The sequence below is a fragment of the Phyllopteryx taeniolatus genome, chromosome 21 (assembly GCF_024500385.1).
Source record: "Phyllopteryx taeniolatus isolate TA_2022b chromosome 21, UOR_Ptae_1.2, whole genome shotgun sequence".
NCBI classification, from domain to species: domain Eukaryota; kingdom Metazoa; phylum Chordata; class Actinopteri; order Syngnathiformes; family Syngnathidae; genus Phyllopteryx; species Phyllopteryx taeniolatus.
In genome coordinates, this window is record NC_084522.1 from 9,769,121 (window position 1) to 9,790,363 (window position 21,243).

The 21,243-nt window shown below is 41.4% G+C and overlaps 1 protein-coding gene across 5 annotated transcripts; it reads right to left on the bottom strand.

Moving 5' to 3' along the window:
- Positions 1-492: 492 nt before the first annotated feature.
- On the bottom strand, positions 493-20,444 carry tbc1d5 (TBC1 domain family, member 5). 5 transcript variants are annotated; one of them, XM_061759729.1, is made up of 23 exons: positions 20,293-20,444; positions 14,189-14,240; positions 13,755-13,862; positions 13,065-13,116; positions 12,802-12,910; positions 12,540-12,629; positions 12,067-12,141; positions 11,494-11,561; positions 11,294-11,396; positions 10,659-10,747; positions 10,330-10,380; positions 9,741-9,810; positions 9,363-9,535; positions 9,146-9,288; positions 8,871-8,977; positions 8,234-8,319; positions 5,831-6,123; positions 5,694-5,744; positions 4,999-5,210; positions 4,808-4,907; positions 3,772-3,851; positions 3,446-3,697; positions 493-2,131 (listed from the first exon to the last, which is right to left on the bottom strand). In XM_061759729.1, exons 3-23 carry the CDS (start codon positions 13,852-13,854, stop codon positions 1,844-1,846), a joined length of 2,592 nt encoding a protein of 863 aa, XP_061615713.1. In that variant the 5' UTR covers positions 13,855-13,862; positions 14,189-14,240; positions 20,293-20,444; the 3' UTR covers positions 493-1,843. The 5 variants fall into 5 exon arrangements, with proteins under 5 accessions (XP_061615713.1, XP_061615715.1, XP_061615714.1 ...); XM_061759731.1 differs by lacking the exon at positions 20,293-20,444 and adding an exon at positions 20,117-20,205; XM_061759730.1 differs by lacking the exon at positions 20,293-20,444 and adding an exon at positions 17,955-18,079.
- Positions 20,445-21,243: the final 799 nt, after the last annotated feature.

Below are 21,243 nucleotides of genomic sequence, written 5' to 3' on the forward strand. Positions count from 1 at the left end.
ATTGTGATTTGGAGAAAGATCTCTTAATGAAATGTTTTTTTTCCCATTTTGGATCTACAGGTATTGCGTCTATATATATATATATATATATATATATTTTCTTTTTTGATAATTATTTGATTAGATGTTTTTGTTTTTATATAGGAGTAAAGTGGTTGCGGTGCTCAATTCACAACAAACACATCAAATTGAAGAATTTTAAGGCCACTTCAATATTATAAATGAATATCACAATCTATATAACAAAGAATTCTGAAACATCTTTTCAATGATTGCGGCATTTATTAATGCAAAGTACCCAATCTATATACTCAACTGAAATAATTGACTTTATCAGCTGGATAATGAATTGGACTAAAATGTGGCATTTGTAATGAATTTGAACAGATTTGTCAGATTATAAAATTCAAGACCGATAGCTATATTAGTGAGAACTTAGTTAATTAACTTTGCATTGTTTAACTAAATCACTTACCAAGCAAACACGCTAACTTAAGTGTTTAGCCAGTTTTTATTTGTAGTGATTTAATGCTGAGTGGACAGTTGAGGGTGGGGGATGGTTGTGTGTGCTGTTGTGGTGTCCTTTGGAAACCAGAACCAAGTTTATTGATGTGAGAAAGAACAAAACAAAACAGTACATCACTCATTTAAAAGCTTCACATTCAAATCAATAAGAAGAAAAAGACATTACATAATTTTATAAACCCACTGGAAACTGATGGAGGTCTTGAGGGTCAAAGGGAAGGGAAAAAAACCAGGAATAAGATCACAGTAGGATTTTGTTTGGTTATGAGAACATTAACGCTAAGAGGCACTGGTTTAAGGATGGAGGAGACTGATGTCCTTGGGGAGGACGTCATCCCTCATTCCAAACGGAGGCGGAAATGTCCTCTGCGGGACACACAAAGACGTAACACAGCCACATCGTATGGAACAGAAGACGCTAAGAATCGGGCTCATTAGTACTCAAGAGGAGAGGGTGCGTTGTTATACATAGTAAATTGCACCTTCGCTACTTAGTCATTATTTGGCTACAGCAAAGCATGAGTGCCAGGTGTGAAGGCTGGATGTGCCTTCAGGCAGATGAGCGAATACAGCGGTGCCGTGAGTTACAAGTTTTGGGCTGTGAACCATTTCCTTAAATTGCGTGCGAAAAGTTGGTGCGCTTCAAACACTCAGTCACTAGATGGCAGCAAACTTCATAACAGTTGGTCACCATCAGTTCACAGGGTTACCTCGCAGTCAGTGTTGTTTTGTTTTTCTTGTGTGTAATCACTGATACCAATTCCCCTAGTACTTTTGATACATTACATTTCAATTAACACTGACACATAACTGTGACCACTGTGACCTTTCTTTCTTTCGTTGTCACACACATGATGGTTCATCGGTGTGTCAAAGTGCTGCAGTGTAGCGCCAACTACTGGCAAGGAGGACTTACTCAACGTTAGACTTTTTGTTTTGCCTTAAGTATCGGGGGCTGGTATCGCCATCCTTTACAAGTGCCAGATACCTTGAATTAAGGCCGGTATTGGCCTGATAGCAGTACCTGCTAATCGGTACTTGCACACCCTAAGAAAAACGGTTCTTTGGGGGCTGGAAGAGATGAATGGCATTTCTATTAATTTCAATGAGGAAAGATGTGAGATAAGGGTGATTTGAGTTACAAGCATGGTCATGGAATCATAAACTTCTAAGGCAAGGTGCCAGCTTTATTCTACATGGGCTTAGACAGTACTTTAGGGAATATGGGAAAGGCTGCCCCTCTGCGTCACAGTCATCATGTACAGCTTTTAAAAGGATAGCAGCTTCTCAAAAGGTCCCCGAGGAGTGGTTTACTTGTTCAAAAATCACTGGGGTTGACGATGGTGAAGTCAGAGTCCTTGCTGTTGGTGGAGCCTTCATCCGGGCTGGAAGAGCCCGAGGCGCCGACTCCCGTCAGGGGGTCGTCAAAGGTCCCGGCGGCTCCTTCGGGCTCCATGCGGACCAAGCCGCGGCCTCGCCTGATGGGAGCGGTGGGCTCCGATCCGGCCCTGCCTCCATCTGCGCCCGCGCCCTGCAGGTCTCCTTCCTGGGGTACGAGGATGTAGTCATCCCAGCTCTTAGCTCCTGAGCCCGTGGAAGACTGCACCTGTACAGGAGAGTACGGTCTGCCATTTTTATTTTAGCTGAGTCAGCTGAAAAAGGTAAAACAAAAAAAAAGATCCCCAGCAAGTCAGCCTTTGGGGTGCATGGCATTTAAGCACTACTGACTATTCAGTATAGGGTCTACATTTGGGTGGGAGGTCTTTTGACTCATGATTTAATCCCACAAAGGATGCACTTCGAGAGGAAGTTTGGAATTAAATTTTTTAAATAAAATCAGTTATATTTGTAACAGTCATTATGACCTGTCAGTAATACATGATAAATATAATCTGTGAAAAATCAGCTCTCCCTGGCCCCATCTTGTACCTCTAGTATGATTTGCAAGAAACAACCAATCAGTCAGAAGGCATGACTTACGGGATGTTGATCACTTGTCGTGCACTCACGGGCCCAATCATAGAGGGCACACCCCCTGCGCCCTCGCAAAAAAACAGAATGTTTAGGTTATAAACACTCCATTACGAATAAGGGGTGTGAACGCGATGAGCGTGCGACAAATGATTGACACCTTGAAATTCACACCTTCTGTCTGTGATTGGTTGTTTTTGCTCAGCCGCTGTGATTTCTTGCATATCAAATTAGAGGCACAACAGAGGACCAGAGACGGCAAAATCACAAAAAAAGTTTGCTATATTCGGCTTTGGGGTGAAATTTCAGGATCAATGTAAAATGCACGGCAGTGAATCCCCGCATAATTGCGCTTCAGAATTTGCGAATTTTCCTGTTTGCAGGAACCTATCCTCCATTATTTCATCTACGTGCCAAGGAAACAAGTGAGATGAGGAGCTTCATTTAGACAAAAGTAGTCATTTGCCATCATCTTGTGGCATCTATAAGCAATCACAATGTGGCAAAAACCTATGGATTCTCGATATTCATGAATCCTTTCCAGTTGACCGTAATGTAACAACCTCTAAATGTTTGCTGAATGTCCAGCTGTTCATTGTTTCAGTGCTTTTTACACAACGGGCTGTTTTCTAACAAGGAGCTGAATGGCAGAATTCACAACAGGTGTTTGATCCACGCACGTGTTCATCCGAAAGCCAAATATCCCTAACGTTTTCTGTTCATTGGGCATTTGATTACTCATCTTGAGAGACATAGGCCACTATTTGTTTTAGTGGCTCAACAGATCTGGTCATTAAGCGAGACAAAGCTTCTAACAGAACTGAGGCCACTATTTGAAGACATAAGGAATGAGAGGAAGATTTCAAACGGTGAGACAAATCGGAATTATTCCAGTCTGAATTTAATACCAATGCACATCATTCATTCAGTAGCGTCATCGCCAATGAACCTCGTGCGGCGTCATCGTCTGCTCCTCCTCCTGCTCCTCTGCCATCTTGCTCCCGTCTCCATCTGGGCCTCGCCTTCGCCTGCAGACGCTGCCGCCTCGCGCTGGCTGATTGCCGTGGTGACTGCCGGGACCGCCGAGGGCGGGTTCCACCGCTGAGGTGTAGTGGTTGTCCGCAATGTTGATCACCTCGTTCTCCTCAGCCTCCAACTGGCTCTGGTTGAAGCGCAGTGCCCCCTTGAGGATGTCCTTGATCTGACAGGAAGTAAGCCAGGTAAAGAACGGGGTCACTCAGGTGTGTCGTGGACACTCACACCTCAGCGACTCACCTGTTTGAGCCCCGCCAGTGAAACAAGCACCTCATCCTCTTTCTCCAAGTGGTCTTGCAAAATCACTTCCTGAATTTTACCTGCAGAGACGGATTCCACTTAAGTGTTGTACTCACATACTGACAATCAGGTCAAATTTGAGAATTTTCCCTTCCTTGCGATCAACGTCAGAAAAGGCTAGATTCTCTGATGTCTCTAAAAGAGTATCCTGAGCGATTACCCTGTAGTGTTCGGTGTCTTACGAGTGCATTTTCCTTTCTGTTCTGCTATTTTACATTTGTTGGACTATTATTTTGGAAAAGTACAAGGAGTAACAATTCAATTTTGACTCGCTAGTCATTTGCTACCGTCAATACGAAGAGCGATTGGAATTTTAGAGGGAGAGTCCCAGCACTAGTTGCAGTCCTAATAATGTATCTCACAAGTTATTCACCATAACAATGTCAAGGAAAATAGGTTGCCAATGCAATGTAGCTACCTGAGAAGCTAACAATTAGCCCATCTTATTTTTTTCATCTTTTATGACTGTACAGTAATCCCCCACTCACACTTAAGTTTCACTATTTGTGTTTCTTTTAACCTAGCCTCTGTTGTTCACTGAAAAACTCGATTATTTGTGTAATCTGTAAAGCAAAGAAAGGCAAATGTATGTATACAGTGCATTTCATACACAAGGTAACTCAATGTGCTTTACATGATTAAAAGCATTTAAAAACAAAGAAAAAAACCCAACAACAAACGTTTAAAACAATAGAAGAAACAAAACAAAAGTACCATTAAAACACGCAACGTAAGAGGAGTTTCAAATGATCTGTTAACTGTTTTGCGATCAGTTTGTGGTGTTCTTTTACACTTTAAAGTAGAAAGGCAATATAGGCTTTTACTCTTCACTGGCAGTCTGGATGCCCTGCGGCACGAGGCTGCCTCTCACAGATGAGTCTTGATACTTAAATTGGTACGTGTGTATCCTTTCTTAAATGATAGCAAATAATGAAATATCGAAGTCGGATGACGGCCCCGCTGTTGCTGGACTTACAGATGTGGCTGTTCATCATCTTAGCACAATATTTGCTCATGGCCTCCAGGTCGTTGATCTGTCCCTGCAAGAACGACACCTGAGCCTCCAAGTCCTCCTCCTGCCACCAATTAAAAAAAATAAAAATAAAAATAAAATAAAATAGAGTAGGAAGATAAGCATCTGATGTTGAGAATGATAAAGTGTCTCACCGTCTCCTTCCTGGACATGGTCTTGCTGTGGGAACGCGAGCGAGTGATGTGGAAAAACAACTCTTTCTTGGGGGCCGAGAGGGGTGGCGACGAGGCGCTCACATCGCTGCCTCCCCTGGAGAGCGGCAGGGGTGGCGAGGCGGAGGACTGACCCAAGCCAGCGGAGAGGTTTTCAATGCTGGGAGAGGAGCTGAGCCTCCTGGAGCTTTGGCCTAAGAGAGGAGATGAACCACCATTAGTAGAGAAGAAACTAAAGATCATTACTTCAGGTCGGTCATTCTTTCATATTACTGGGTGTTTTGAATGGAAGTTAGAGCTAATGAAGGATGTGGAGGCCAACTACCTCCACCCTCCATTCAGAATGACAACTGTAATCACTCATTAACGTCTCCATTTAAATCCAAATCGAACTTGTCTGCTTCCGATCTGTGATTGTGTTGACTACGGTTAATAAACCCATCCACAGAAGGGAGGACCGCAGCCCATTTTCTTCAGTAGAGCAAGAGCAAAGGCAAAGACACATCTAATGCTCCTGCGTCATCCCCCTCTGCTAGTCTGACTTTGCTACCACAATGTTGTGGATGCTGGCACTGTGCTGTATACCCAAGCATCAGTCGAGTAGTGAAACTGTTTGGCATGCAAAGACACAAGCACAGACAGCGGGGGCCAGTGCCACACGAGTGGTTGTCCTTTACCTTGAGTGTCAGTCTGCGTCGGGACCTGAGAAGCTCCACCTGAAACTGCATCTAACATACACCATAATCAATCTAGTGTGCGCAGGCTAAGTGGCGCTGTCGCCAAGTAGGAGTTTCTATTGCGTTCTGTTGCGTACCTTTGCCGAGGTGGACAGGCATGCTCTCAGATTTCAGCAGCCGGTAGTGGGCGTGGCTCTGGGTCTGCGGCGGCGCCTGGCTCGTCGAAGGCTCGGCGAGCGGGTGCTGCAAGGCGGGCGCTGAGGTCGAGGTGGGGGAAGTGGACGAATATGACGAGGAGTGCACCTCCCCGCTGACGGGCGACACGGTGCTGGTGCCTGCCGATACGGCCGGAGCGATGAGCTTCCTGCCGAAGTTCAGCAGACTGCTGGACACTTTGTTGATGTTGAGGGGGGATGCTTTTGTGCTCGAACTTAAGTCGCAGAGGGAGGAGAGGAAAACCAAATATGAAAAAAAAAAAAATGTCAATTATAATATTTATCTTTAGATATTAAATCCCAGAACAAAAAGCACTGGTTAATACACTAAAGCATGCGTTTACTGTGCTTTAAGCCAGTGCTTTTCAAACTGGGGTTCCTGTGAGCTGTAGGTTGGGGGTCAGCAAAATCATTATGTTGTAACATTTTTAAAAAGTGCATACCTGCATATGGGGACCGGTGCACCAATAAAACAAGCGTAATAAACCAAATAGTCCTCCCTGTATTCGCTTTGGGCCAATTAATAGCTGTGATATAATTGGGCCGTATCACACAAATCTGACAACACTGCATGTGCGCAGTATTTGTAGCAAGTTAAACTTAATTAGGTTAAGTTCCCTTCTAATTCCCAGGTTGAAACGTTCAACAAAAAAACCCAAAACGAAAAACAAAGAAAACAATTCCCTGTGGCACACATGGTAGTTGTTTAATTGGTGTTAAGATTATGAGGGAGTCCTTGGAGTTTTTTTTCCTTTTTTTAATTGACTCATTATACAAGTGTTTTGCATGTTCTGTCTTCAGAACTAAAGCTATAATAAACAACTAATTCTATTTCCAAGCTAAAAATGCCACAGAAATCAATAAATCAAACACTACTACACTGGTTAGTACAACCCAGCATAATTATAGCAATATACCATGCAAGTACAGGTGATTTTACCATACTGCAGTTAAGTGGTTTGTGGGCAACGCCATGACATCATTAGCACACCATTACTTTTATGTTCATGATATCGCCTTTTCTTTCTTCCGGAAAAGACATTTAATTGAGCGACAATGCAAAGTGGTAAGAGGCCATGTATTGTAACTGAGAAGCTTTAATAGTCTACTGGTCCGGTCTGCAAATTGTAGACACTTACTACAGACCACAGTCCTCAAATGTTGAAACCGATTTTATACATTCAATACCTGTATTACCCCCCCGAGAGACTTGTGTGACAAAGCAAAATCAAGTGACATCAAATAATAAGATTAGCCTGTCCTGAAATGTTGTACCTTCAAACTTTATCTTCAGAAAAGCAACACCACGTCATAAATAAAAAGCAAGTGTGTTGGCTTAGCTTGTTTTGTGTGTGTGTGTGTGTGTGTGTGTCTGTGTACTCAGTTGTAAAGGTCAGAACCTTCTGTGTGCTGCCAACGACAATCAAATGGCTGTCAACTATTAAACTAATCCCAATGCTTTCATAATAATTGTTAAAAAGGTCAAATTCCTCCGTATCCAGCTACTTAGTGAATACAGCAAGTAAAGACTTCTGCTTTATATTTATTTATAATTTATTATATATATTTCATTGGTCAGAGTAAGTGAGCAGAGCAAGTGAGAGTTTTTGTTTGTTTCACGTAATTGTGAATTCTCTACGCCATAGTTCATTGTCCACACGGATTTCACACCACTACACTGAAATGCATTGCTCCACACAGATAGATATGTACAGTTGTGTTCATACGTTTACATAGCCTGACACAATTTGTGACATTCTTGGAAAAATATGACTGTATTACTGACTTTATTGCTACATTTCATATAATGATTGTCCGATTCTAAAATGCATCGTAGATTAATTTAAATCCCAGTAATCCATGAATGAAATGAAAATTTACATTTTGGTTTTTTTGCTAGACCAGTCAAGTTTTCATCACATCACAAATTCTGCCAGGGTATATAAACTTATGAGCGCAACTGTATATAAATAGTTGTGTGGGTTCTATTTCTTATGTTTTCTGCAGGGAACACAGGACCTATGGTTGTCTATCCTATACATCTGCCTTCTGGTTTGGAAATAAGCGATAAAGGAATCCTCTATTAAATGTTGAATTGTCACCCAAAACACCCATCTTATGTCTTACATTTAAACAATAAATAAAGAAATTATCCACTTGACTCATCATCTATTTCATATTGTTCCATTCTGTAAAGAAACAATTACAACAAAATTGAATCTAAACTCTTCTAAAATACGGAAATCAAGCTGATTATGTTTGTTCTGTGAAAGACAAAAGGACGTCATGTCAATGTCAATGTCAATGCGCGCGTGTTCATTTTACCGTGTCTTATTCATCAGGTCGGCTCCCCTCGTTTTGTAGTAATCCAGGTTCTGCTGGAACTGGTAGTTGACAGGTCGAGGATGGTTCTCCAAGAAGTAAGGAGAGCGTCGATCATTTTGATAGTCACGCACAAGTGTAGATCAAGTCAGATAACGGTGTAAATACATGCATCGGAGTCTGTGCTTCTGAGCATTGAATCTCTTTGCTGTCATCGTACACGTCTATTACTGTGCATCATGCCCCCAACCCTCAGGTGTAACTATGATGTATATGAGGTGTGACATGGTCATCCACCCCAGGACATCACTGTCACTTTGGATCAACTCTGTCTGGGATCTTTATCCCAGGAGAGGAGTGGACTGGAGTGTGAAAAGCTACTGTGTCTGGGTCAGGTCAAATTGGATAATCCTGATTTAAAGCATTTTGCCTTCAAGTTTATTTTACAGCAAACTAAGTTCAACTGAATGGTAGAACCAAAATAGACATTTCTCCTCTCCCTTTCAATTTCTGACAAATTAGTGGAGTGAAAGTGCCTAACCCATCATAGTAAAGCTCCATGAACAGCGCCTGTAAACGACAACATCTCTGTGAAACCTAAAATCCATTTTAAATCATCACGCGCGGAAGCATTTCTTACTCTGGGATCTCGGAGAAAGAGAGCTTTCTGGAGCAGAGAGTTGATGTCTCCGAGTGGAGGGTAGTGCATCAGGAGGCCTAGGCAAGTCTGGAAGTTGCTCGCAATCACTGAAGCACACACATGACAAACAAATAACATTCAGATCAGCATCAAAACACAACGATAATTCGCACAATGAGAAAATGACGATGATCATCAACATGTGATAGTCTTAATATTGGATCACATTCTTCCAGTCAACATGCTAGCTTTTACTGGATTTCAGTGGAGCGTACAAGCGTCTCGGATGTAGAGCAGCATGGCGACAAAGACATAATCCACCAGATCCAGGGTGATGCTGTCAGCAAATAGAGCGTCCCAAACCACAAGCAGATCCTGAAGCGGAAATTCACGACCGAACAGCAAACGCACCCAGCGGCTGAAGGGCACAAAAATGCACAATGTACAGTTTGTACAGCACAGATCTGACTAAAGTGAACTGGATGAACTGACATTCCGTAGATTTGTGGGGCGATTTCCAGCCGGTTGAGATGCATGTGCAGCTCCACGTCGTGCTTCTTCACCAGCTGATCTTGGATGCGGTTGACTTTGGTAACTATGGCAACAGATGGCCCTGAGTCCTGGGGCCGAGCAAAAGGGATGCTGGTAAGCATTTCTTCTTTACCCTGAAATCACAAAGTCATGTTACCTAGTATCAAATGGCACTTAAAGACACTGTTGCTGTAGTGTGACATCTTAATAAAGTAATTTATGAATGAATGGCTTTATGTAGACCACTAATTTACTCCTGAATCCTAACGCTTGAGCAGACCATACAACCAGTAGCAATTGACTGACGCCCTTTATCCACTATGTCTGGATTAAACTCACCCTCCTCACTTCTCTCTCATAGCAGGAGAACCACGGCTCTGCCGTTTCCATCAGTAGAGAGAAGAGTGCACTAAAGAGAGATATAGATATGGCTGTATGAGACAGGGGGAAGCCAAGAGATATGCAGTAAATAATAAGAAACAAAGACATGGGTCTAACTATCCATCCATCATTTTCTATACACTTATCCTTACTGGTGAGGTGGAGCCTATCTCAGCTGACTTTGGGCGAGAGTCAGTGCAGACTCTGGACTGGTCACAAACCAATGGCAGGGCACATACAGTATTTTATAGCCTAACAAAACAGTTACACTCACATTCACACCTACGGACAATTAAGAGGCTTCAATGATCTTAAAATGCATGTTTGAGGAATGTGGAAGGAAGCCCGAGAGCACCCAGAGAAAACCCACGCGAGTTCCACAGAGGAAGGCCGGAGCACACTTCTGAACCCCGAACCTCAGAACTGTGAGGCAGATGTGCTGCGCGGTCTTTAACTAACATGTTCCCATAATGTTTAAAAAGTAGTGACATTTATTAATATTGACATGAGCATATTCTTGTTCATCAAGTCATTGTCCCATACTTACTAGGCATCATGCTCAAGGTACAGCGGATTCAACAAACATTTCATCTCCTCACTGTGGGGGGAAAAGAGAGAGCATGAGCCACCCATGAGGATTGCGCGCTACCTAAGCAGAATGAGTGCTACTGCGAATCACTTGAACGATGTAACCTAATCCCCAATTACTCAGGGGCGTAACTCCATTTGCACAGTACCCTCACTCTGATATTTTTCCGACTGCATATGTGGAGCCGCTGTATGCATGTAATAAGAGTGTAAATTCTGCCTCAAAACAGTAAAGATTCTACAGATAATTAGGTGGAAGCTCCTGTTTCACAGGAAATAGGAATTGACCTGGGGCTCGCCGTCTCACTGGCATGTTGGAAGGCTTGATGGTCGCAGTGAAGCACGAACACGATGGGAGCCAGCAATTCGTGCATCCCCTACGGACAGACAGGATGAGACACAAGGGTGTGGAGGTTTTTAAGGGGGCAGGCGGGAGACAAAATATGGCTCATTTGTGGTCAGTCGACCTTTAATAGTGATGCACAAGGTTTATAATCCATAATGACAGGTTTAATTTCGATATTGTTAGCGGCTGCCCCGCCATGTGTCACTTCCATTTTGCAAAAAAGATGCTTTGCTTGCCAACTAGCCTGCTCCTGGCGCCTGTTGCAGATACAGATAATGATTCGATCACGGAGCCATTTTGTTACTTTTGTCTGGAAACACATGGAAAGTTTTCGGGAATACAATTCACTTTTTTTCCCAACGCCAAAGAAGCCTCATTAGAAATGACACCGCACTTAAACTACAAAAAACATGGCAAGCTTGTCAAGGAAGAAGAGAGGAAATGGGCGAGAAGAAAGACGGTCAGCCACTGATGAAAAATAGCTTCCGAATCCCGCACACTGCCTGACTAAGCAGTCGTGCTTGGCTGAGTAACTTGGTATGCTGCGGGCCTAAGGCGTATCAAGGCCTGAACATACCTGCTTATAAAGTAACTGTTCATTTTCTCTGGCATAGCAGAAGAGAATGTCTGTCAGCTTGGTCCGCACATCCCCATCCTGGAAGTAACGAATCTCAGGAAACCTTGATCATTAAAAAAATAAAATAAATAAATAAATAAATAGAAAGCTGAACAGCAATGTTTCAACGGTGAGCCAAAAGGAAGTGGAACGTTACATACGTTCTCAATACATCTTGTTTTATCATCCCCTTCAGCTCTTTATCCTGGAAGAACTTGTTCCACAGGCTCTGGGCAGGAAAATGAAACATTTCAAAAAAGGAACCATACAAATACGACTCAGAATGCAAAGGACATGGAATGCTTGAAGGTCGTTTGAAGTATCACAAGTTTAATAACATTTATTAACCCTGTATTGCTCTTGCTTTATCACAAAAAAGTGTCTGTGACAGTACTGTGCAAAGGAATGACTTGGTTAATCATAAAAAAAAGACTAAAATTATTGTAGGTTTCCAGATATTTTTGAATATCTTATTAATTTCCTAATCAAACACTGATCCACCGGTTTTGTAATCAATGACTAAAAACTGTTAATGAATCAATAATGAAGCACTAAAATGGTTTGTAATCATGCCAAATAAACAGTCTAGAGGGAGCATATTGTATTAAGGTCAATTCATATATGCAAATATGAAAAAGTGAGTGAATGAACGCAGTCACACGCATAAAAATCATTATGTGCTAATGATCAGCCACAAGCCTAAAATATGGGAAACCGTGACGTGTTTTATTCACCCCCTCGTCCTGGGACAGCGGGTTGTTGACCACCAAATCCTGTTGGCCTGCAGCCTTGCGAGGGTTGGTGATGTGCTGTGGGTGGCAATAAAACAAAAATGACATGTCAGCCTTCACATTAATAACACAATCGGACCCAATTTATTTCCTTTAACGTGTGTGTGTGTGTAGGAAATGTGCTAATGTCTGTGTTACGGAAGGAAAGAACACAACAAAGCCTAACTGAGGAAAATGTGTTTTTCAAATATAAATGTATTATACTTTAATAATTACAGTGCAGTAATTATTATATTACATAATGAATACTTTTAATTTAGAATTTAACTACGCAAAATATTTTAAGACCATGTGCCTTTCTGCAATTAGATAATCATACTCAGAGTTTGTTTAACGTCTAGATGCGTCTTTTCAATGGGGGGAAAAGCCCAGCAACCCTAATGCAACCTTAAATGGCAACAAAGAAAAGCTCTCACTGTTTCTTTGATCTTCTCATACTGGCCACGGAGCTCCTTGGTCTTGTTGAGCCACTGACTCTTGTCCTCTGGAAGAGCCTCCAGATACAACTGTAGAGACCCAGAATATGCATACAATAAGTTGTGATTTAATTAAAGTCATTTATATATTTTTTTAGAGTTAACCTGGTGAAAGAGCCACCAGTTTTCTGGGAAAACGGGGAAATTGACAATGCCACTGTGGTCAAACTTAATAGTACAGCTTGATCCATTTGGCAGTCACCTTCCAGCATATGCTCCGAAAGCGACTGCTCCTCAGTCTACCGCTGACGCCTGCCTGCCGGATCCTGGCCAAGTAATTACTGTTGAGGAACAAGTCGTCCCATTCTTTCCTGCACAGGGAAGGGAGGGCAGGGAGATTTATGAGGATCTCAACTTATTATTCATCTAAAGCGGCCAACAGCAGTAAAAACTGAGAGGCAGGTGTGGTGAGGCGGGCCAGGGGTTTATGGCTCGCTCACACAAGTAAACATTGCAGACGCTCACCTGTATGGGAGGAAGGTTGACGGTGAGTGAGTGCTGCTGTCAAGAGAGCCTCCTGTTGAGACAAACATGCCCACAAGAGGGTAGTCAAGGGTTGTAAAAAAATATATATATATTTTTTTTTTTTAAATAGCAAAAACAGCAGAAAAAGAAAAAGGAAAAAAAAAAATGTAAAATCCATAAATGGAAACTTGAATTTCCAGTGCTTCCAAATACTGGATCTTAAATATGCTTGAGGCCTTTCAAAGAGCCAGTAGCAGGTGATTTGATGATTCAGAGCTGTACTTCTATTTGTCTTTATTGCCGGTAATGCGTCTAATTTGGCCTGCAGGTGAACATGCGCTCAAGTCGGGGAGCTGTCTATCAACATTAATTACAGGAGTGGATCATTCCACAGGGACACTCAGTATGAATATTCATCAGTGCCGCAACATGCCAGCCCCTACGTTGACTGCCACACACACATACACCCAGAACACCCACAGCCCCTGGATGGAACAAGTCACTTATGCGACTCATATAAAACAGTCAGTCAGCGTAAATATTCAACTCAGAGGACTGAGAAGATGCTTGAAAAGCGCTATGTTCAAATGTTAAGGGAGCAAGGAAACATTTAAGAAGGTAGTCTGAAGACAGAGCACAAGTAACTTTTATTCTGATCGAGTTCCTGAATCTTACTAAGAGATGACCTACTGCTGTGGTTCTTGTTGATATTGTTGAGCGGGTCAAAGCCCGTTTCCTGCTGCTCGTCTGCCTGGAGCGGGTGGGGTGTCTCGAAGTTGGGGTGCTGCATGGCCCAATCTGTGACAGAAACACCCAAATCACACTAGTAGAGCAACAACAGTACAGCAAATACATTCAAAATACTGAATTACCCTTCTAGTTAATTTTTCATTGATTAAGAGCTATGTCTCAAAACTTCCAACTTTAGTTTAGACCTCCTAAAAAGCCGCAATGATAAAGCGCAGCGGCCAAATAACATTTCAGAAGATAAGTTTACCAAGCTTCCATTAAAGACTGTTCTGAGAAATATACACGGCGGAGTGATGTCGACATCTGAACACTCAGCGCAAGCGTGCGGACAAAGACTGCTGCCATCTGTAAATGTCCCGGTTTGCACGACTTACAATCACAGCCTCGCAAGTCCTCTCAGCCAAGACTCAGAAGAAGAGGATGCGTCTGCATGGGGTGGGAGAGCAATGACACCATCAGTGTGAGGTAAGAAATGAAGGCAGCAGAGAGATACAAAAAGGAACTTCATTTGAGATCATTTAAGATAACATGACAATAATTGTAGCTTCAGCAGACTGAACCTGTGGCTTTTGTGAATGGTGATTTCAAAAATATGTCCTGACACGATTATCCCAAATAACACATTAGTCACTTTTTCATTTCGTTGTTTTGGGGAAACAAGAAAAACGCAACAAATTCTGCCAACAAAAGTCCAGTTGCCTCCAGTCCATTCAACCTTTGCGGCTTACCATGACCTGCAGAATTGCGAATTTAGACAGACCTAACAAAAGAACACAATCTTTAGCAAGCGCATTGCTATTTTTTTTATTGATATTGTGATAGTAAGTTAAAAATGACTTGGGGCATTTATGCTATTAGGCTACGAATTTGGCATCAATTGGTGCATGGTAGTTCACCGCTTCATGCATGAATTGAATTTTTTCTATATTCTATATACTTTTTCTATATTTGTTAATCTTCCTACAAAGTACCATATACTAAGACATGTTTTATAAGAAAGTGGTGTCCTTGAGCAAGACACTGCCACCCCACACTGCTTCCCCCCCGGGCGCTTAAGTTGCCCCCTGCTCCAGTGTGCTCCTCTAACAAGTGTGTGTTCACTGTGATGGGTAAAATGCAGAGAACAAATTTCGTGCATGCATGCATGTTCATGACAATAAAGATGATTATATTCTATAACAGCAAAACTATGACATTCTTTTACCTTAAAATAATAGCTTCAGAATTAGTTTTAAAAGTATGCCATTTACTAAAAACATTTGTGCAGTTTGTTCTAGAAAGGTGCATTCATTATGTTGCATGTTTTTATTTGAAAGCAATGACAGCTTTAAAATATTAGCTTTAAAATGATAGTAGTACACCAGTTTACAATAAGGAGACAAGTCTCCTTAGTGGTGCAAAACAGTCTCTTGTGTTGTCTGTGCAAGCATCAGCCTAACTATTACACAAAGATTTATCATGTCATAACGAATATTAATTTTAGCTCTTAATACGGACATTTATTTCTGTCGTTTCATAATTCTGACAATTCTGACAGATGATCACCCTGTCAATTTATTTTTAACCACACAGACTTTAGTTACATTTTATAACTGTAAAGGGAGCCCAGGAGCAAATACATTTAACTACTGTTACCAACTTTTGAGGCTCTTTTTACATACCAGGTTGATTTCACTACCAATACAATGGTGGTGGTTATGTGCAAGTAACTTGAAGAGCTTTAGTAGAAGATGACACGAAGTATTAAATGATGGGGATATTGCTTGATGGCAGTAGTACTGTTTTCTTTGCACGGGTCAAGTGCGGTGATAGGATTATGATCCGAAAAAAGGTACGTTCAAACCAATCATTACTCCTCATTAACAATGTTGTTTTCGACCATGGTATCTGATGGCAAACAATGATAAAAAAATATGTGATGAATACCAATTCTGAAAGCTCAAGAAAAAAGAAAACCAACTCTCATCTACGTGGCTCAGAGAACTTTCTTTGAGAACAAAGGCAATCTAGGCTAACCAATTCTGTCTCCAGTCTTTATCCGGCTTGGGATTATCGCGCGTTTATGAAAATGGTTACCCTAATACAGGCACCGACAGAATAGCGCGCCTCCACTGAGCCTAATGTTCTCTTTCCATTTATTAATTGTGGAAATAAGACAACAAAGGAATCTCTTAAACCTATTAACCATGTGAATGGAGCAGTGCTCCATAAATCAAGCTACATGCGTCATCAAAATAGAAATATTTGTATATGCATAATGTATGTGCCTTTGTGCTGTCTTTGGACGCATCCTCAAAGACTAATGCGGTCCTCAAAGTTCACCAACAACCCCCCCCCTCCCCATGAAAATTATAAAAAGCAATTAATTTAAAACTGTAAAAAATACACTTGGATGGGCATTATTGTGCTCGACAATATTAGATTAAAAAATGTGTTTCTCTAGTCGCAGGGAACGTTGACTTTAAAAAGATACTATGCTCCATTTTGTGAGAGGAATTCATTTAACAACACAGTGGTGCCTTGAGATACGAGTGACCTGATTTACAACTTTTTTAAGATACGAGTCATCGTTCAGGTGATTTTTTTTGCTTTGACTGAAGAGCAAAAATTTGAGATTCGAGCTTTGTAATGGTAGCAGTGAGCTCAAATGACTTTACAACAGGCAGCAGTTTGGCAGCTAGTGAACAATTCTTTATAAAAGAGGCTTCAATGTGTTTGTTTCCACTCCCAGTTGACGTTTACTGTCACATTAAACATAAAACAAAAATAATTATACTTCGTGCATTCAACAAAACCACATAACTTTGACTTAATTAAGTCTGCTAGCTTAATGCTAATAGATAATGTAAAACGACATAAAGAGGCTAACTAATAGCATCGGTGTTGCGGTGTTATAACTCTTTAAGAAACTGATGTCAGATCACAAACGGGGGAGCAATAAATGTAGACAGATATTATGACAATACTCAGAGGCATATTTTCCTTATCCTCTCCAAAGAAAGACAAACATTACTGCAGCTTACTGAAGAGCTGCGACCGTCTCCATGTATATCAGTAGGTCTGTCTTATACTGCTCCAAGCTGGCCAAGGCATGCACACCAGAGGGAGCAGCACAATGGCCATAGGACCAAAGCAAAAAATGTGGCAAAAAATGTTTCTTTCTTTACATTTAATTTTGTGTTTTTCTTTTGGGAGGCTTTAACTGAATTCCATTCATTTCATTGGAAAAAGATGATTTGCAATGAGTGTTTCAGCGTGGTTATGGAATGAATAAAACGCACATATTAAGGCACCGCTGTATGTTCATTAGTTTAAAGCAGTGTGGAATTGCATTGGTTCTTATATTTTGCCCTCTCATGTAGCTCCATAAATTCAGCAGTACTGCCAAAATTAAAATACCAAAAAGATATTTTGACGTGTACGTGTCCCAACAGGCCTCACACACACACAAAGCTTTGTCCCATATTTCCAAAAGTAAAAAGTCATTCTCAACTTGTGCTCTGATGAAATTAATTGCTATTTTTTTTTCTTTCATACAGGCTTAATAGAACTTGTGTCTTTGGCAGCCTGGGCAACACAAAGATGATTCACAGAACAAATCTTCTTTTCTTGTTACAGTTTCCTTAGAGAAGACATGAGCGAGAGCATTGATTACATAATGCAAATTATCATCATTATAAGAGCGACCACTGCAACGCGTTCTACATAACTGAAAACCCAGATTTTTAGATCAATCAGTTTTGATTGACGCTGTTTGAGAGGCATTGACTTTATGCAGTTGTCACTTGCAGCGGTCCAGAAATACATTCCATCATCCAGAGAGCTGCTCCTATTACTAATCTTTTGGCTACCTTTTTTGCTCTTTGTTTTTAAATACTTTTAATCATGTAAAGCACACTTGTGTGTGAAATACGCTATATAAATTTATTTGCCTTGCAGAATAGTACATGATGATGCATTGTGGTTCTACACCACCACATAAGACAACCACCATATTAAACATGCTGATAAACCTCTTTGGCTGCACACATGACGGATTCTTTGGTTTCTTTCTTAACAACTAATAGCGACTGCATGATAGCTGAACTTTCACATCCCTCTATCGAGTTTGACATTTCCCAGAAATACCCATGGACTAACCTTGTTTCCACTTGATTAAAGCCACAGCATCACAATCTTCAGCGTCATGAGAATGTTTGGGAACGGACGGATCAGCTGATGGTTCAGGGGTTTCACCTCAGTACATTGCAAATTCAAAAGCACTGCTTCTTCCAAGTGGTGTTCCCCCCCCCCCCCCCCCCCCCCCCTTCCCCCCCACCCCCCTTTTACAAGCAGGCAGCCCACAAAAAAAGACCCAGTGATCAATGTTGATTAAATCATTAAGAACAAGGAAAAGCTTGTTCTGAAAAATATGCCCTGATCCCTTTGGGCCTCGAAGACGCGAGTACTAAATTTCCAAGAAAAAAAATGCCATTTCAATCAATCCTATTGAATGTTTTGCTCAAGAGATAACCACATTTCTACAACAGGAGGAGTGTAGAATTAACTATGCAGACATCAATCAGTGCTGGAAAGGTATTCAGGTCTACTTTAAGAAGAATCCCCATCAAAATTATGTAATGATGAAAAGTTTTAATCAAATAGCTAGACATTTCTCAATGTGAATTGCAGCAAGGAGCATTGAGTTGAGTGGTACATGGCAGAAAGCCCAGCTAAACAAACTCACATGCCTCTCTTTCAATACGTAGCTAAGAGCCCACACATGCAGGAGCTCTCACTCGCTCACATGCTCCACAACAAGCTGAGAACAAGTGTAGGACCTTAAGCCTGGAAAATATCATAAACTTACTCAATCTCAACTGATTGGCAGTGAATCCATCACATGGGGGGGGGGCAGATAAAAAAACAATCAATTAGGAAAAGGACCAAATAAATCACACATTTAGCATTTAATTCGACCTTTTCAGCTGGCCAAACACCACTCGAACAGGGATGTCTATTCATGCTACATACTCAAAAGTTGGATAAGGAGATTTTGCTCTATTTTGACAACTAGAAGTCCAGGAAAAAGTTAAGAAGTGGTGCATTAAGTGCTCAGAAAACAAAGTAGTGGGATCAAATGATTCAACAAAGACCATGTCATGATTTTAGTTCTTTACTCATTTGTTTATATACAATGGATCCAGTTTACTGAGCAGCTCCATGTCGCCAGGAACACAAAAGCCTGCTATTGTCACCCACAACAGTCGCCCAAGTCGAGCCATCTAAACCACAGGTGTCAAACTCAAGGCCCGGGGACCAGATCTGGGCCATTGGATCACTTTGTATGGCCCACTGAAGCAAATTAAGTGTGTCTACTTCATGGTTCTTGTTAAATGGGTTTGTGTTTCTGTTCTGAAATTGCAATTTTTCTTCACTGTTAACAGATATTGCAAGCATTTTCCCCCTATCAAATCCCTTCTTAACATAAATTGAACAATAGTTGTATATTGAAATATTTGCTTGCAACAATTTTGCATAACTTCTGATTCTAAATTCAATTTGTTGTTAACAATACATTCTAACAATACAGTGTTAACCTTCTATTTATGGGGGATAAAGACCGAGCGCTGCCGCAAAAACCGAAAATTCGCAATTTCTCCCCCACCCCCAAAAAGGTTTATATATTGCTTGGCCTGAGCGCAACAACAATAAATAGATTTAGAAATACATTTGCACTTCAAAAAATGTGTGAACAGGTGAATGCCAAACCACAAATGATGTGTCCTTGTCCATCTAGCGATCTAGTGACAGGCAGAACAATGAAATGCTCTTCCATTCGATGGCAATTAACCAATGTACCCACTATTTGTGACTTTTTGTTTAGTGGTCTGGCGTGTGATACTTTTCTATTGTAAAATATGTGCCTTGACTCAATAGACGTTGGGAAACACTGAAGTAGTCTACCTGCACAGATTTTGGACGCAAACTCATTCGTAAATAGGTTGCCATGATTTTGAAAGTGCATACATGTCGACAGGTACTCTGCAATGTAATGCAAGGCATTCTCTACAACGCATAGATTCATCGCTTTCTATGGCACAACACGAACAGACGGTAGGTCGCCCTGAAAATTGCATTTCCTCATACATAACGTGGTCATCATAGATCACTGATATACATTTGAATGTTAGCTGCACATAGAACATTGGTGACAAGCACTAACATTGACGGCAGGATAAAACGCCCAACAACAAGCACCAATTGTACGCCGCCAAAAGACGCGTACCTTATTTGGAATGAATGACAAATGCATCCTATACCTGCCACTGCAGTCTGAAAAGGACTAACGATAAAAGAAAATCGTAAGCTAATGCGACGTTAGCACGTCCATTAGTACGGCCCGTAGTTACTTCCGCCACACACGGCTAGCTAACGCACTGCCGTCGGGCTACGTGACAAGTCGCAACAAACTCTCTCGTGCACAGCAAATACTCACCCAAGTGTTAACAGACGGAGGCTGGTCCGTACGCAAGCATGTCTCTGACGGTGTTCTGTTCACACAGGACTCCGAATTCGGCTGTTTGGAAGAGATGAAGCTTTGTAAACAGTTGCGGCTAAGTCAGGATGTGCAAGGAGACCAGCTGACCAGTCATGTGACCAGGTGGCTGACGCAGAGACTGCAGGTGAACATAAAAAGCCAGTTCAACACATACTACGACTACTACTACTACAACTACACTACACTATCACTTGATCACTGAATCATGTTTTTTGTTTGGAGTAAAGAAAATAGGCATATCATGTGCCTTGCTGAATTGTAGCTAGTAGTGTCAGACTGTGCATTTGGTACCTGGGCCTTCATTTGGGATTTACCCAACATTATACACTACTGAATACCATCACTTAATATCACCACTATTGAGTCGCAATTATAGAAAGCATCAATTCTATACAACAATGCAATATAACAGCACGCAGCTGTGTCACATAGATAATCAGGTCCAGTTCAGAACCCGTATTTGTCTAATAACATGACCAAAAAAAAATGCTTACCAGAGATTATTAAATGTATTAATGTGTGCAGATCAATACAGATCTGTTTTGCTAGTCTGAATTGGCTTGATCTGGCCAACCAATCAGAGAATGGGAAAATGCTGACGTTATTGTGAGCCAGGTAGCTGGCCCTGTGAGGTGAATTGAGTTTGAAATCTGATGTAGTTGAAGTTACATCGGCCAGCACTACTGGTTCTGAAGGCCCTTGGCAGATGAGATTGACATGGCAACACATGGAGGTGAAATCTGATTGGACAAAAACACTTAACATACACATTAGTGGATGCAGTGCAGCCAAGACAAACACTACAAAATAAAGAGACTCTTGGGATTAAAAAATGATACGATTATATGGAACAAATACAGTATTAGAATGGTCCTTGTCAGTGGTGGC

Excerpts from the sequence above, each read along its gene's own strand:
- tbc1d5 (XM_061759729.1), bottom strand. The coding sequence starts at position 13,854 with ATGCAGCACCCCAACTTCGAGACACCCCACCCGCTCCAGGCAGACGAG. Across the intron at positions 11,562-12,066 it reads CGCTGTCCCAGGACGAGGGG|AGCCTGTGGAACAAGTTCTT; the intron begins GTGAATAAAACA and ends TTTCCTGCCCAG. Across the intron at positions 4,908-4,998 it reads CCATGTCCAGGAAGGAGACG|GAGGAGGACTTGGAGGCTCA; the intron begins GTGAGACACTTT and ends AATTGGTGGCAG.